Source organism: Talpa europaea, assembly GCF_964194135.1.
Source record: "Talpa europaea genome assembly, chromosome: 5".
NCBI classification, from domain to species: domain Eukaryota; kingdom Metazoa; phylum Chordata; class Mammalia; order Eulipotyphla; family Talpidae; genus Talpa; species Talpa europaea.
Genome location: NC_140071.1, coordinates 34,085,110 through 34,099,126, shown reverse-complemented (window position 1 = coordinate 34,099,126; position 14,017 = coordinate 34,085,110). Strand labels below are relative to the sequence as shown.

The 14,017-nt window shown below is 35.9% G+C and overlaps 1 protein-coding gene across 16 annotated transcripts in view; it reads right to left on the bottom strand.

The window, feature by feature from the left end:
- The window catches only part of MCTP1 (multiple C2 and transmembrane domain containing 1), a gene marked incomplete at both ends in the record, with an annotated part of 477,275 nt that overhangs the window by 217,273 nt on the left and 245,985 nt on the right, over positions 1–14,017 (bottom strand). For all 16 annotated transcript variants that reach the window (XM_084233956.1, XM_084233964.1, XM_084233965.1 and 13 more), the window contains 2 exons: positions 5,082–5,193; positions 7,047–7,126. In XM_084233956.1, coding sequence (XP_084090082.1) covers positions 5,082–5,193; positions 7,047–7,126 — 192 coding nt within the window. The remainder of the gene's footprint in view (positions 1–5,081; positions 5,194–7,046; positions 7,127–14,017) is intronic.

The window sequence follows — 14,017 nt, the reverse complement described above, 5'->3', positions numbered from 1 at the left end:
ATTTCCAGAGCTGGCAATCCACACAAGGAGAAATCATCCCAACTGCATTATTCATGGAACATGTTGTCAATATTAGCAGTGTATAAAAATTCACAAGATAACTGATTTAGAAATCTTAACACTTTGTGATGTAAAGTACTGTGTATTTCCAGTACTCATTTATTTCACTTTTGATAGCATTTTTATAACAATAATGTTCTATTTCCTACTTGATTGTTAGGATTTATTTGTTAATGGCTTTTGACACTTGTCTCTTGCATTCTCCATCTCAATGCATAAAAAATGTTTAGCAAAGTTTTATAAACACAAACATAAAAATAAACATATGGTTTTTGAACTAAATTCTTAAGTTTCAAAAGCTTAAAATAGAAGATTTCTGAGCTAATAATCAGAGAGAACAGAACTCTTATAATTTTGTTGTGTGACAGTCAATGCAAAATCATCCTCTTTTCCTTCCCTATACATCATTCTGAATATAGAATTGTGAAGCATTTAGTAACTGATTTCTGGTTTGCTGCAGTTTAATTTAGAATCTCATAAATAAGATTTGTTCCAAGATAATCTGTGAAAGTTCAGCAAGCCATTTACACTGTAGTAAAATGTATTTCAGACATAAAAATTTAATTTAATATACATTTGGATGACTTTTTTTTTTGTGGGACCCTCGCCAGTGGCCAGGGATCAAATTGGCGCTGCAGAGGCTGCGGGCAGCCTTGCAACCCAGCGCTTAACCGCTGCGCCACCAGGGGAGGCCCATTGGATGACGGTTTTTAACCAAGAAAATTCAAAGGTATTACAATATAGATATTGAGCTAATTCTGGATATGATACAAAATGAAAAAAATATAGTGACATGCTTATAATTCATTATCACCATTAGAAATCTTAAGAAAAAGAAATATAGCCTGAATTTAGGCAGATTATTATTAACACATTATCTTTAAGAACTACGAAAGGACAATAAATCATTATTAAATATTTTTTGTTTAGGGATCTGAATACTGAAGAAGAAAAAAACACTTAAAATATCTTTTTTTGGACCTTTGAAGCATCCCTTCAAATCCACTTAGAGATTTGTCCTCATCTACATTGAACTACCATTAGGTACCGAAAACTACACAAGTTTTGAGAAGAGTCATCATAAGAAAGGTATTCAGAAGCAATCATTAATACATATATAATTTTTTTTTAACCAGAAGCTTTAGGATATATAATGGAGGTGAAGTGAAATTTAGGCATATTTTGGGCAGGACTAGTGACACTGAAGAAAGCTTGGACCTGAGAGAATGTGAGTTGTGAAGAAGTTTGCATGGTTGGAACAGAGGTACAAGTGGGGGAATATATGTTGTTTGTTAGAGACCTCTAAAGTATTAAGAGTTTCTTTCAAGTGAAAAAATAGCATTCTTTCAAGTGAATGCTTAGAAGAATAAAGGAGTTATAGAACCTAGCACAAAACTTAACAGATTATCAAATGTTCCCTTTTTTTTTTATGTAGAGACCTACAATTGGTCCTTTTCAGGGTTTTGAAATCTAACAACTAGTGCTGTTTAAGAGTTTTAGAGAGCTTACTAAAATAGCTATACAACAGCTATATAGACCAAAGCAAAAAAGGGAGAGAAAAAGCAAATTTATATTTCTTTGCTAGGAATTTTCATAAAGCAAAGCATACACTTAGAATCCCAGATTAAAATCCAGGACATCAAATAGCCAGGATATTAGGGTCCCACCAGAGCTGCCTGTGCAGCATCTTTTATCCTTCCTTCCCCAGGCCCCACTCCATGATCACATTTCAAAGGGGAGCCAGGATAGACAAAGTGGTCACCCTCTTCACTGCTCCTCAGACGTGAGGTCAGGATGGTTTACCAGCCTGGAGCCAATCCTGCCACTGTTGTGCCTTTTCTAAGGCACTAAGTGCCTGTACCAGCAACTTGCTTCCTGGTACAGAAGCCTAGGGACAGTCACCATAAATGTGGGAGGAAAGAAGTATCATTTCCTGGTTGCTGTAGCAGAATAAATTAAATACTATTTGGGATTCTGAAGGAGAAGGGCACAAAGTAAGGCAGCCAGCGAAAAGTCACTAAGGAATAGTTTCCAAAAAATTGGGATAGCTACATGGACTTCAGTCAGGAAAATGGCATGATGATTTCAGGAAACAGTCATCATGTTAAGGGTGAATGTAGCTGGGAGATATGATGAGGAAAAAGGATAAGGAAGAAGTTGAATTCCAGATTTCTGATATGTAACTGTTTTATGTAACTTACTGTTTTCTTCCCTCTTCATGTTTAATAAATCACTGATAATCAGTTCCCAGTCACCGTAATACTTTTTTTTTTAAAAGATTTATTTATTCATGCATACAAGTACCAGGGTATAGGCCGGATGTGTGGGAGAGTGAGAGGATACACAACAGACAGAGTGGGAAACAGAACAGGCAGACTGGCTGAAATACCTGGTGAGGGTGAGACAGGATAGGTCTGCTGCGCCATGTGGGTATCTCCCTAACTGGCTGGGATCTGAACCCACCCTGCAGAGGCTGGGGACAGCTTCACAGTGCTGTACTCAACTGCCTGCACCAGCAGGGAGACCCACTGTAATATTTTAAATGATTTTTTAAAATTTTTTTAATGTAGAAATACATTGTGCCTAAATAATAAATTTGAGCATCCAGGAAAACTGAAGAATGTTTGCAAGGATTGTCCAAATAAGAGAATGTTGGGTACTATTTCTCCTGTGCTGACATGTATTTCTTTGTAATTGGGAACAATTTAGCCAATTTATCATAAGGTCTTTTGATACTAACTTGACCTCTCATACTCAGTTTGATGTTAAAGTACTTAATAAATATAATTTTAATGTCAAAATTTAGCAGATGCTCCAAGTTATTGAAATAATTACAACAGCTGCCATGTCATTCCATTTCATTCTAATCCCCACTATCAGTTTGGATGGTGTGGGGATACACAATACCTCAAGTACCTAGGTATTTTTACCTATTTTAGTTGTTATCATTCATTAAAATAACAAAATAGTAAAACAGGAATAGTCTGTCACCAAGTTTTGTTGATTTTACCTCCTTTAGATTAACAATCTACCTCTTCCTCTTACAGATCTAATCCAAACCTCGACCAACTTTCACCTGGATTTTTGTAATCGTCTCCTAATTTGTCTCTAAGCATTCACTCTTAGCACTTCTATCTGTTTTCTATACAGAGTAATTTTTAAAAGGCAAATATGATTATGTTATTCTTATTTTCAGATTCTCCAATGGCTTATCCTTACTCTTTGGGAAAAGACCACAAACATTAACACAGCCAATATTTCCTACACTGCCAGACATCTCCCATCCAGGTCAGTGTCATAATACACCATGATCCCCCTACAGTCTCTCTTTGCTTTTGCCTTTTCTAAGCTCCAGTTCTTTTAAAGTTCTTAGATTGCAGCATGTTTTCTCTAGTCACAGGGCCTTTGCACATGCCATTTTCTTTCCTTGAAATACTTCCTCTCTGCCTGGTCTTACCTTACTCATCTGTATTCACAATTCAGACCACATCTCCCTTTTGACTTCACCCTAGAGAATCCCCATTCCTTTGATTAGAACAGACTCTCCTATATTTGCTCTTACAACATGTACCTCTTCTCTTTCATGGCACTTAGAAGACTTGTCATTTTGTATTTCCTTTAGTGGTTATTTTATTCCTGAGTTTTCTACTGGATGTAAGTTCTATTGTATTGTAAGGGTCTAGCACAGGATCTGGTTATAGTAGGTTCTTGGTGAATATGAGGATTATTTGATAAATCAATAAAGTAATAGTTATAATTTATTCCCATGTATGGGTTAGTCAGCTAGGATATATTCCTTGGCTTGTGCAGGATAAAATAATGCCTTCTGAATTGGTGATTTCTATAACAATAGGCTTCCATTTCTAAATATTATTTTTTTAAAAAAATCTTTATCCATTTTTCCATCTGTACACATGTGCCAGTTTAGAGGATATTCTTTAACCATGAAAAGTGTGGTAGGTACTTTATAATTTCTGGAAAAGAGAAAATTTCTCCTCAATGAATGAAATAGTTACTAAAATCATACTTTGAGAATATTAATTATGAATATGTGTGCTCATTATTTAATTTTTTTAAGATGGAGAAAAATACTCATTGAAAGAGTGAATTTTGCAATGACTTTAAAATCCATATTTGAAGTTGAAATTCACTATTTTTGCCTATAATCCAGAGGAAAATTTCAATGATATCTTTATAGCATATAACATATACTAACTTAAATCATTCACTATTTTAAGTAAACAATATACACATTGCTGAAAAAGAACACTTGAGCTTGTCTGGAAAAAGTATGTCTACTCCTAAAATGTGTTACATCAGAACTAGTGAAAGTAGCTCCCAGTTAGTGAAAGCACATAGAGTTTAATAAATAATTAGAAAGTGCACTGGTAAGCCTACTGATGTAGGTCAAACTGGTATTTTTTAATGTCATTTCAACAGTAATTGGCTCCTCTGTATCCCTTGTCAGTTTCTTATAGCAGCATGGTGTGCAAGGAAGGACAGCCAGAGAGAGCTGGAAAATGGATAACACTAATATGGAAGTCCATCAGGAAGATGAAAGTACTCACTTATCATTCAATAAACAAATACCAGAAAGTAGAACCTCTGTTATAATTTCACCTCATTTTCTTTGTTATGATACACCTGACAATACAGTCAAAATAGGAGTATCTGGATACCTCACTGTAGCATTACAAACATTGTTTACTAGTACACATATTCCCTGAATGAACACTACCATTTGCTTCCAATATAACATAACTGAAATTAGGAAATAAAGATATAATAGAAGATGCAAATGCCTCTTTTATTTACAAGAGGTTCTGATCTGCAGCATAGAACAGAAAATGTGAGTTCAAAAGCTACAGTATACAAGGACTGGCGATACCCGTGATACAGAAACCAAGAACAGGCCAGATGGTCATGTGCTCCTTCTCTTTATTATTACTTCTGGGTTTAAAGAAGCATCACAACATTTGAACATGTGAGAGCAAGAAAGCACTCCTGCTGGGGGGACTTACCACATCCCTGTGTTCTCCTTCTTTTGGGGTAAGAACAACAGAGAGAAAAATGTTTCCAAGATCATGGTCAGGATAATGGGGGTCTTTCAGTGTTAGCGTCACATCTGTGGGTCTATGATATAAAATATTAAGATTTTGAACAACCATTAAAAGCAAAAGCCAAAAATAAACCTTATATCAATAATTTCTTTTGAATGTTAAGACCCTAGCATTCCAAAGCACAAACACAATGAAGTGTGCATATATGGTATTAACAATAAGATTTGGTTAGATTTCCCATATTAATCACATATAAAAATTTATAACAAAAACTTTATTGCATTTTTATAATGATTACATATAAAGATTTAAAAACATTTGCAACTGCTCTCTGAGTCTTATCTATTATTTTCTTTCAAAGAGATACCTTATTGGATTATACAGTAGACTAAGTATTTATGTGGCAACTATTATTATCCATTTGTCTATACCCAGGAACTCTGACTTATACATAGAATGCTTTTGAAAAACTAGAAATTTGATGTTTATGTAGTTTTGAGGAAAGGGACTGGTTAGCTAAATACACACAATATGCATTGTGGTAAAATAAGAACATTTTTATATATAATCTTTTCATTTTCTTAATCATCCCACAATTTTCCTTATAGTGTTATTTTCCATTAATTATTTGTCTTTTACAGAGAACAAGGGAAATGTATATTCTTTGATTAAGTCCAGTAATTTGCATATTCTTATGCAGAAGTTGTAGAGAAAATGATAATGAATTATAGAATTATAAAGTAGTCACCTGGTCCATGACTCTTATTTCCTACTTGCCACTATTCCCCCCACCTGATGTAGCATGACAGTCAAGAACTGAGAGGAGTTTCTTCTCCTTAAAGCCATTCAAGAACATTCCATAGGTTCATTTGCCATAAGTCCAGCACTGTTTGACTTTTTTTTTAAAGATTTTTATTTTATTTATTTATGTATACAAGAACTGAGGTAGAGGCCAAAGGTATGAGGGGGGGTTGAGAGGATTCACCAAAGACAGTGGGAAACAGAGCAGACGGATTGACTGATATGCACTGCTGAGGGGGGCAGCAGGCAAGACAGGAGACGTCTGCTGTGCCATGCGGGTCACCTCTCTGGCTAGGGATCGAACTCATTCTGTAGTGACTGCCCATAGCTTCATAATGTTGAGACTTAACCCCTTGCGCTACCAGGAAGGCCCTGTTTGACCTTTTAAAAATCTCATGTTTCTTCTGTAGTATTAATCAATTGTTATATGCATTTAAAAATATGCAAGTTCATAATTAGCTGCAAAGAATGATTAATACCAGTATATAAATTTACAGCCAATCTGCCTTTACTTAAGGGTACTCCTAGGTAAAGGAAGATTAATAGTGATAGCAAAATTCAATTCTACTTTGTCTCAAGTAATAAGAAGGTTGCCTTTTTGAAGCAAAGTGTAAATTTTTTTTTTTTATGCAATGACTTGAAGAAGGTGATAGTGTAGTGGCATTGGAAATTTGGTGGAGGGAGAGAGAAGCATATGCATTGATGAAGGGGTGAAGATCTACTCCCCAAATTATACCAATTGTATAAATGATTAGCAAATCAGTAAAATTTGAGAAAAAATTAATCATTATGGTTAACATGCACAATCTTCTTTATCCCTCACTATAACCACACAAGTAATGTGAAAGCAGGTCTCTACTTTCTCATCTTAGATTCCTGGCTTTTACCACTGATGGGGGATAAGGCAAATATCCAAGAATTTTTTTGTTGAATAGTTTTTGTTGCGTAAGTTAGGGAATAAGTTAGCTATTATTTCTACTGGGTACTTGAGAAAGGCTGCTAAGCACAAATGCTCAAAACTCTAAATGACAGAACAGTGATTAGACCCCAGTTTGGCTGACATTTCTATTACAAAGGTCCAATTTCATGATAATGGATATGGCATTAAAATGTCTCAAAAGTTACCTGTTCAACTCCAGTTGTGTGAGATCCAGAAAGGCTGAGCCCATAAAGTCATCCTGTAGTCCAAAATCATAGTCAAATACCTAAGAAGTCAAAAAGACAATCATTATTATAAATAATTCTAATATAAACTTTAAATGAAAATGTTTTTGATTATAAAATATTGGTTGTCGATGTCATAACAAACAATGACACTCCTAATATATTTTTAAATGTGCTTGTTTTTCTGCTTTGGAATAGTAGGGTCTCATGAAACATTCAAAGGAAGTTATGTTTAATTTTTTACTTAAAATAATTGATTTATATCAAATAGGACTTCAAGGAAGATGAATAACAAAATCAAATAAAATATAGTAAAGAATCAATAATGTGGGAAGCATGGCTTAGAATATTTTCTCAAATTACAGAAGGAATAATAACATTACTGGAAGAAAAAGTAAGTTGTTATGAAATTCAACAAGTATGTCTTCCATACTGAGAATATGACTACAGTTCTTTTTATTTTGAAGTCACTGAAGATAAATTCTGTGAAGTTGTAGGATAATGCCATTGTAAACATACAAACATTGAGATTTATTATTAAAATACTTTATAAAATTATATTAAGTCAAAGCTAAATTTTTATTGTGACAGCAATGATTAGGAAATAATATTATGACTAACAACCAAAGAAGACTAAAAAGGAAAAGAGAATGCATTTCTTCCTTCTGACAAAACAATATCCTGTTTTTTGTTTGTTTGTGTATTTATTTATGCATACAAGAACTGGGATACAGGCTAGAGGTGTGGCGGGGGGTAAGAGGATTTACCACAGACAGAGTGGGGAACAGAACAGGCAAATGGACTGAAATACACTGCTGAGGGGAACAGTGGGTGAGACAGGAGAGGTCTGCTGCATCATGTGGGTTGCTCCTTGGCTGGGGATCAAACTCGTGCTGCAGTGGCTTGTATTGTTCCACAGGTTGTGTCTTAGTCTCTTGCACCACTAGGGAGGCCCAATATCCAGTTTATATTTCTGAGTCATTCATGGTTTTTGTTCACACCATGATGAATAAGACAGACAATGTTCCTGAATTCTTGGACCCCAAAGTTAGGGACTGAGATAGTTGACCCAAACAGCTACAAATAAGGTTCAATGATGAACACTATGAAGACAGAAGTTTAAGGGAGTGTGTTGGGAGCTGCTATTTTAGTATGGGGTAGGGATTCAGGAAATGAATGATGCAAAGGGTTAAGTTAGGTAGGGTGAACAAAGCATTCCAGGTGGAGGAAGGAGCAAGAGATTAAAATAGTCAAGGATCATCAAGAAGCCAATGTGGTTGAAGCGAATTGAGAAAGATGGAGAGTAGGAGACTGGAGAGGTGGCTTAGTGCTAGATCAGTTAAGGCTATTTTCAAAAAACTGTAAGTAAATGTGAGTTGGCCTGCTTCCATTCAGTCTTTGATTTTCTTATTCACTCATTTCCTCAACCAATATTGATTAAGTACATCATGTGCCAGACAATATGCCAGGCAGTGAGTAAAACTGACATTGTCATGCTTACAAATAGTGAGGGAGATGGATGTTAAACAAGCAAGCACACCGGTGATGTGTAATTATAAATTTTGTAAGTGTTGCAAAGAAAAGAACAGGGTCTGAAAAGAAAAATCAACAGGAGATCAGAGAAAACATTTAAGATGGGAAAAACTGTTACTATTGATAGATGAAGTTTAGAACTGTGCTCCTTGCTTTTTCCAACAGAAAATCTTTGTAAAGGAACATAAGCAGGTAAGGCTGCTCTTGAATAGATGACCCAGGCCATTTGACTGGACCCAAATGAGAATCCATTAGTCCAAGAAATCAATAGTTCAGCATTCCTGTGCTCAGTTTGGCATAATGTTAGTTAGAAAGCTCGAAGCCTATGAAACAGTCTGTACCACAGCCTTGAATCAGTTAATGTCTTTTCTCTTGTACAGGTGTACTTCAATTTAAACAAATTTAACATGTAAAAAATTGATATATTAAAAAGGTAAATACTTTGCATTACAAAGGATTCTTAAATTTGAAGAGACACAGGGGAGTTTATTTAAGTAATAAGTATGCCTAATGCCTTTTAAATTATTTGATTTACATTCATTTGATTTACACACAACCTTTCAGGTATACGTTTGTTGTAGAAAGAATAGGCTTCCTCCGATAAATATCCCTCTGGATCAATTACACTTCTGAGCTCTAGTCACCCTCAGGGGCAGATCCCATGAATATACTGGACATTTTATGTAAATGATACTACAGTATTTGCAAAGTGACTGCAGGAGCATATTTCGCAACATGAAATTTACAGCAAAAATTAGAGAAAATTCTTTTTGTAACCTCTTCTAATGTTATCACCTGGAGGCTTAAAATCTTGGGGAGACTACGGTGCCATAATCATTGAGAATACCTGGGGTACACCCACACATATGAAGTGGACAGTTGTGAACCCAGGGAATTGATTGGTATAGAGAGTCCAAGTGGGTGATTCAATATTCAAACTCTCTAACTCTCCGGGTGAAAGTTTTTCCTTTGGTCCTATGCTAGATGTTTAGTTCTCAATTCTTATTAATCAGCCAAAGCATAAACATGGGAAATAATGGGAACAACACAACCCATTTATTAAGGAAATCACTAGCTATGTTACTTATTTCAAAACTCCTTAAATTCAATTGTTCCAGGTGGAACTTCAGAAATGCAGAGCATAGAAAAGAGATTAAAAAAAAAAATAACATTAACTGTGTCATAATAAGCACAATGAATGCTGATACAGCTTTTTGTGTATCTTAGGCATGGCACAAAACACATCATATAGATTTTTAAATTTATTTCACAACTCAGCAAACAAGTTGTTTTCATATAATGCTTCTGAAGTTTAATTTTTTAAAATAGATTTATTTTTTAAAATAGAGGTAACATTGGTATTTCCTCCATCAGGTATCACCATGGTGGTGCACCCCCCCCACCCAATCACCCATAGCTCCCCACCCTAGCTCATTGTGATTCCTTCCCTCTTTTTTCTTACCTGCTCCCTCCTCTTTCACTCTGGATGCTTTAGTTCTATAGTCAGCTTTCAAGGGTTAGTTTTTGAAGCTTTTCTTTATCTGACACTTAATTTGATTTCTCTATATGCCACATAGTAGTGACACCATCCAGAATTTATTTTTGTCCTTCTGACATATTTCACTTAATATTATCCCTTCCAGCTCCATTCATGTTGCCACAAATGGCATGAGTTTATCTTTTTTGATCACTGAGTAATATTCCTTTGAGTCTATATACGACAACTTCTTGATGCACTCATCTGTTTTGGGCACTTAGGCCGTTTCCATAATTTGGATATCATAAATAGTGCTGCAATAAACATGGGAGGGCAAGTCTCCCTGTGAATTAGTGTTTTTGAAATTTTCAGGCAAATGCCTAGAAGCAGCATTACTCTGTTGTATGGCAGATCCATTTTTAGTCTTTGGAGACACCTCTATATTTCTTTCCATAAAGGCTGGACTTTGTATTCCTACCATTAGTGGAGGAGAGTTCCTTTCCCTCCACATCCTTGCTAGCACTTGTTGTTTTGTTTTTTTTCTGTATGCTATACTCATAGGTGTGAGGTGGAATCTCACTGTGGTTTTGATTTATATTTCCCTGATGATAAGTGACAGTGATCATTTTTCCATGTGCCTGGTGGCCATATGCTTCTTTGGAGAAGTGCTTATTTAGTTGTTCTGTCCAGAAGCTTAAAATGTTTATGTTACGGGCCTCCCTGGTGGCACAACAGGTTAAAATGCAGCACTATGAAACTATCCGCAGCCACTGCAGCACGAGTTCGATTCCCAGCCAGGGAGGTGACCCACATGGCACAGCAGACCTCTCCTGTCTTGACTATTGCTCCCCTTAGCTGTGTATTTCAGTAAATCTGCCTGTTCTGCTCCCCACTCTTTCTCTGGTGAATCCTCTCACCCCCCGCATCTCTGGCCTGCACCCCAGCTCTTGTATGCATAAATAAATAAAATCTTTTAAAAAATGTTTATGTTACACTCCCCAAAATGCCACAGCTAAGAGGAGGCCAGATAAAAATCTTGTGTTGGATTTCAAAAACAGAACATAGTTAAGTCTAACAAATAAAACTTGGACACTCACTGTGAATAAAATGTAAGTAATTTAAATACAAATAATTTAGATGTACTCCTTGCTTTCCAAGCTCCCCTACTCCATGTGTTGAAAATAGTGGTAACAAGGTAAAGTTGCTTGGGACTCAGTAACACCACTCTTCATTTTTATGTGAGTTCAGAATAACATATGTTCTATAATCAATGAATTTACTTAGGATCTTCATTCATTTGTCTACAAAGAAAAAATGCATTAAGGAGTGTGTCAGTTAAAATGCTTTAGGGGGCCTCCCCTGGTGGCGCAGTGGTTGAGCACTGGGCTGCGAAGCTGCCCCCAGCCTCTGCAGAACCCGTTCAATCCCCGGCCGCCGGGCAAGGTTCCCACATGGCGCGCAGACCTCTCCTGCCGCCCGCTGATCCCCTCACCAGTGTACTTTGGTCCTTCTGCCTGCTCTGCTCCCCGCTCTGGCTCTGGTGAATTCTCTCGCCCTCCCGTGCTTCTGACTGTACCCAGTGTTTGTATAAATAAATCAATCTTAAAAAATAAATAAATAAATAAATAAAATGCTTTAGAATACAAGTAATGGAAACCCAACTTACATTGGCTTTAACATGAATGTTAGCTCAAATGACTGAACTGTGGGTAGGTAATTATGACATCAGGGGATTTTAAATTTGGAGTTCAAATGATTCATATATTTTTTCATTCATTTATTTGAAAAATATCTAGTGAACTGCTACAGTGTGCAAAATGCTGTTCTAGGTACTGGAAACATGGCAGTGAATAAAACAGTCTGATTTCTTCAAACTTATGTAGAGGGGGGTATGCAGACAATAAATAAATGCATGTTAGGGCATGATAAATGCAATGGAGAGAAATGTCTCAGGGCATGGGAGTGATGAGAATGGCTATTTATTTTGGATGCTTAGGAAGACAATGACAGAGGACACATTTGAATAGAGTGAGGAGGAATAATAAGAAAAGGGAGTGGAAAGACACCCTGGTCATACAATATGACTCTCAATATAAAATCCTATTCAGAAAATATGTCCATAACTTATTACCATTTCCAGAAAGCTTCAAAATAACCATTTCACTTTAAAAGAATAATTAACTCTAATCATAGAATATCAGTAAAACAACAATCAAAATATAACCTAGCTGTGCTCATTGCAATTAATCATCTTTGGTAGAAAATAAAACTCATGTAGCTTAATTTCTGGAGCATAAGCAAGTCTCTCTGAATCTCACTCACTTGCAAAATGGAGATGAGAACAGTTACTCCTAGGGTTATTGAGGGGATTGCATAAGATAATGTGGGCCTGCACTTAGCACAGTGCTCCATAAAAGTTACTATAATGGTGAAGATGTGACTGCAAACTTAGCATGTGAGAATCAATAAACTCACATGTCCTTTGCCCATAAACCTAAAACAAGGACAGTCATGCTGTTTTGTTTCTTTGTTTCATTTTTATCTTGATTTTTCCCTAAAATGACTGAGATTCTTTATTTATGCATTTATGAAGTATTTTTGAACCACACAAGACAAAATATTTAAGATAATACTTATAACCCTGAAATGATTTTGTTTGGGTGCCCTGTGGTATATGGCTGCAAACATATTTCTGTTCCAACTATTCAGTTTCCATTTTAATGTCTATAAAAGTGACTCCCTGCCCAGGCAGTGTATCAGAATAATTTATTGTGTTTTAAAAATACAGAGGCCTGGATTCCATCCTGGAGCTTCTGAAGCACAGTCTTAGAGGGAGACACTTGGACATCTAGATTCTTTATGGGTGATTTCACTTATATTCACTTTAGTTTCTTTATAAATGAATTCACTTATATATGAACTATAAAGAAACAAAGCAAATGAACAAACCTGTAGATTCTGACAGCAGAATGGTAGTTACCAACAAGGGAGAAGGTGAGAGGGAAGGCATGGAAAGAGTATCAGGGGTTATTGGATGAGAGTGGATAGAACCTAGACCTGTGGGTGACCAGAGTTCACAGTTGCTGAGGTGTGAAGCTGTACACCTGAAAATTAGTGTTGTAAACCAATATTACCTCAAAAAAAAAGTATGGATAATTCTGATGTATAGGATTGATGATCATTGAAATATGATTTTCTTTTAGGGTTCTTAAAACCTACTGAGAAATAATTATGAATAGAGAAGTACTGTCATCCATAAAACACCTTTTCAATTTTGAATATTAAGCCTGGATAGAAATGGGATATTTAAGGAACTGTTGATTTTGTTAAAATAACAATCTCACAAACAGAACAGAATCATTTTCTTGGTTACTGAAATTGTTCTATCATTTAGAAAAGCATTTAAATTTAATGCCCAGATCTCTAATTCATGAAGAGGCCAAATGAACAACGATTTACACAAACAGCTCTCTTTTTATTTTATTTCTATCTCTTATCCTGTAACTCTGAGTGTTCTGTTCACCTTGTGTCAGTGAAATGACAAGAGAGAATGTGAATTCAATAAAACTGAAATGGATTATGATTTTATCCTAGCACTTAGGAGTGTGCTAGATCTTCCCTGTGGAGACAGGGCAGGCTCCAGGGCCCTTGTCTTGACTAAAAATACTGCATTTTAACTCCAGCTCTTAGCTCATTGTATTTCTCAAGCCCACTCCTCCAGCCTTGTGTTCACCTTCCCTTTTTGTGAAGGCAGTCAGAGGGAAAAGTATATTCTCTTTTCAATAAAATTAGAAGCTATATGAATTCTGACCAACTGGAAAGTGTATTCTTAATTATTTTCTATGTAGTATTTAAAAATGCCAGTTCCAGGGCCTCCCTGGTGGCACAAGGGGTTAAGATGCAGCACTACGAAGCTATCCAC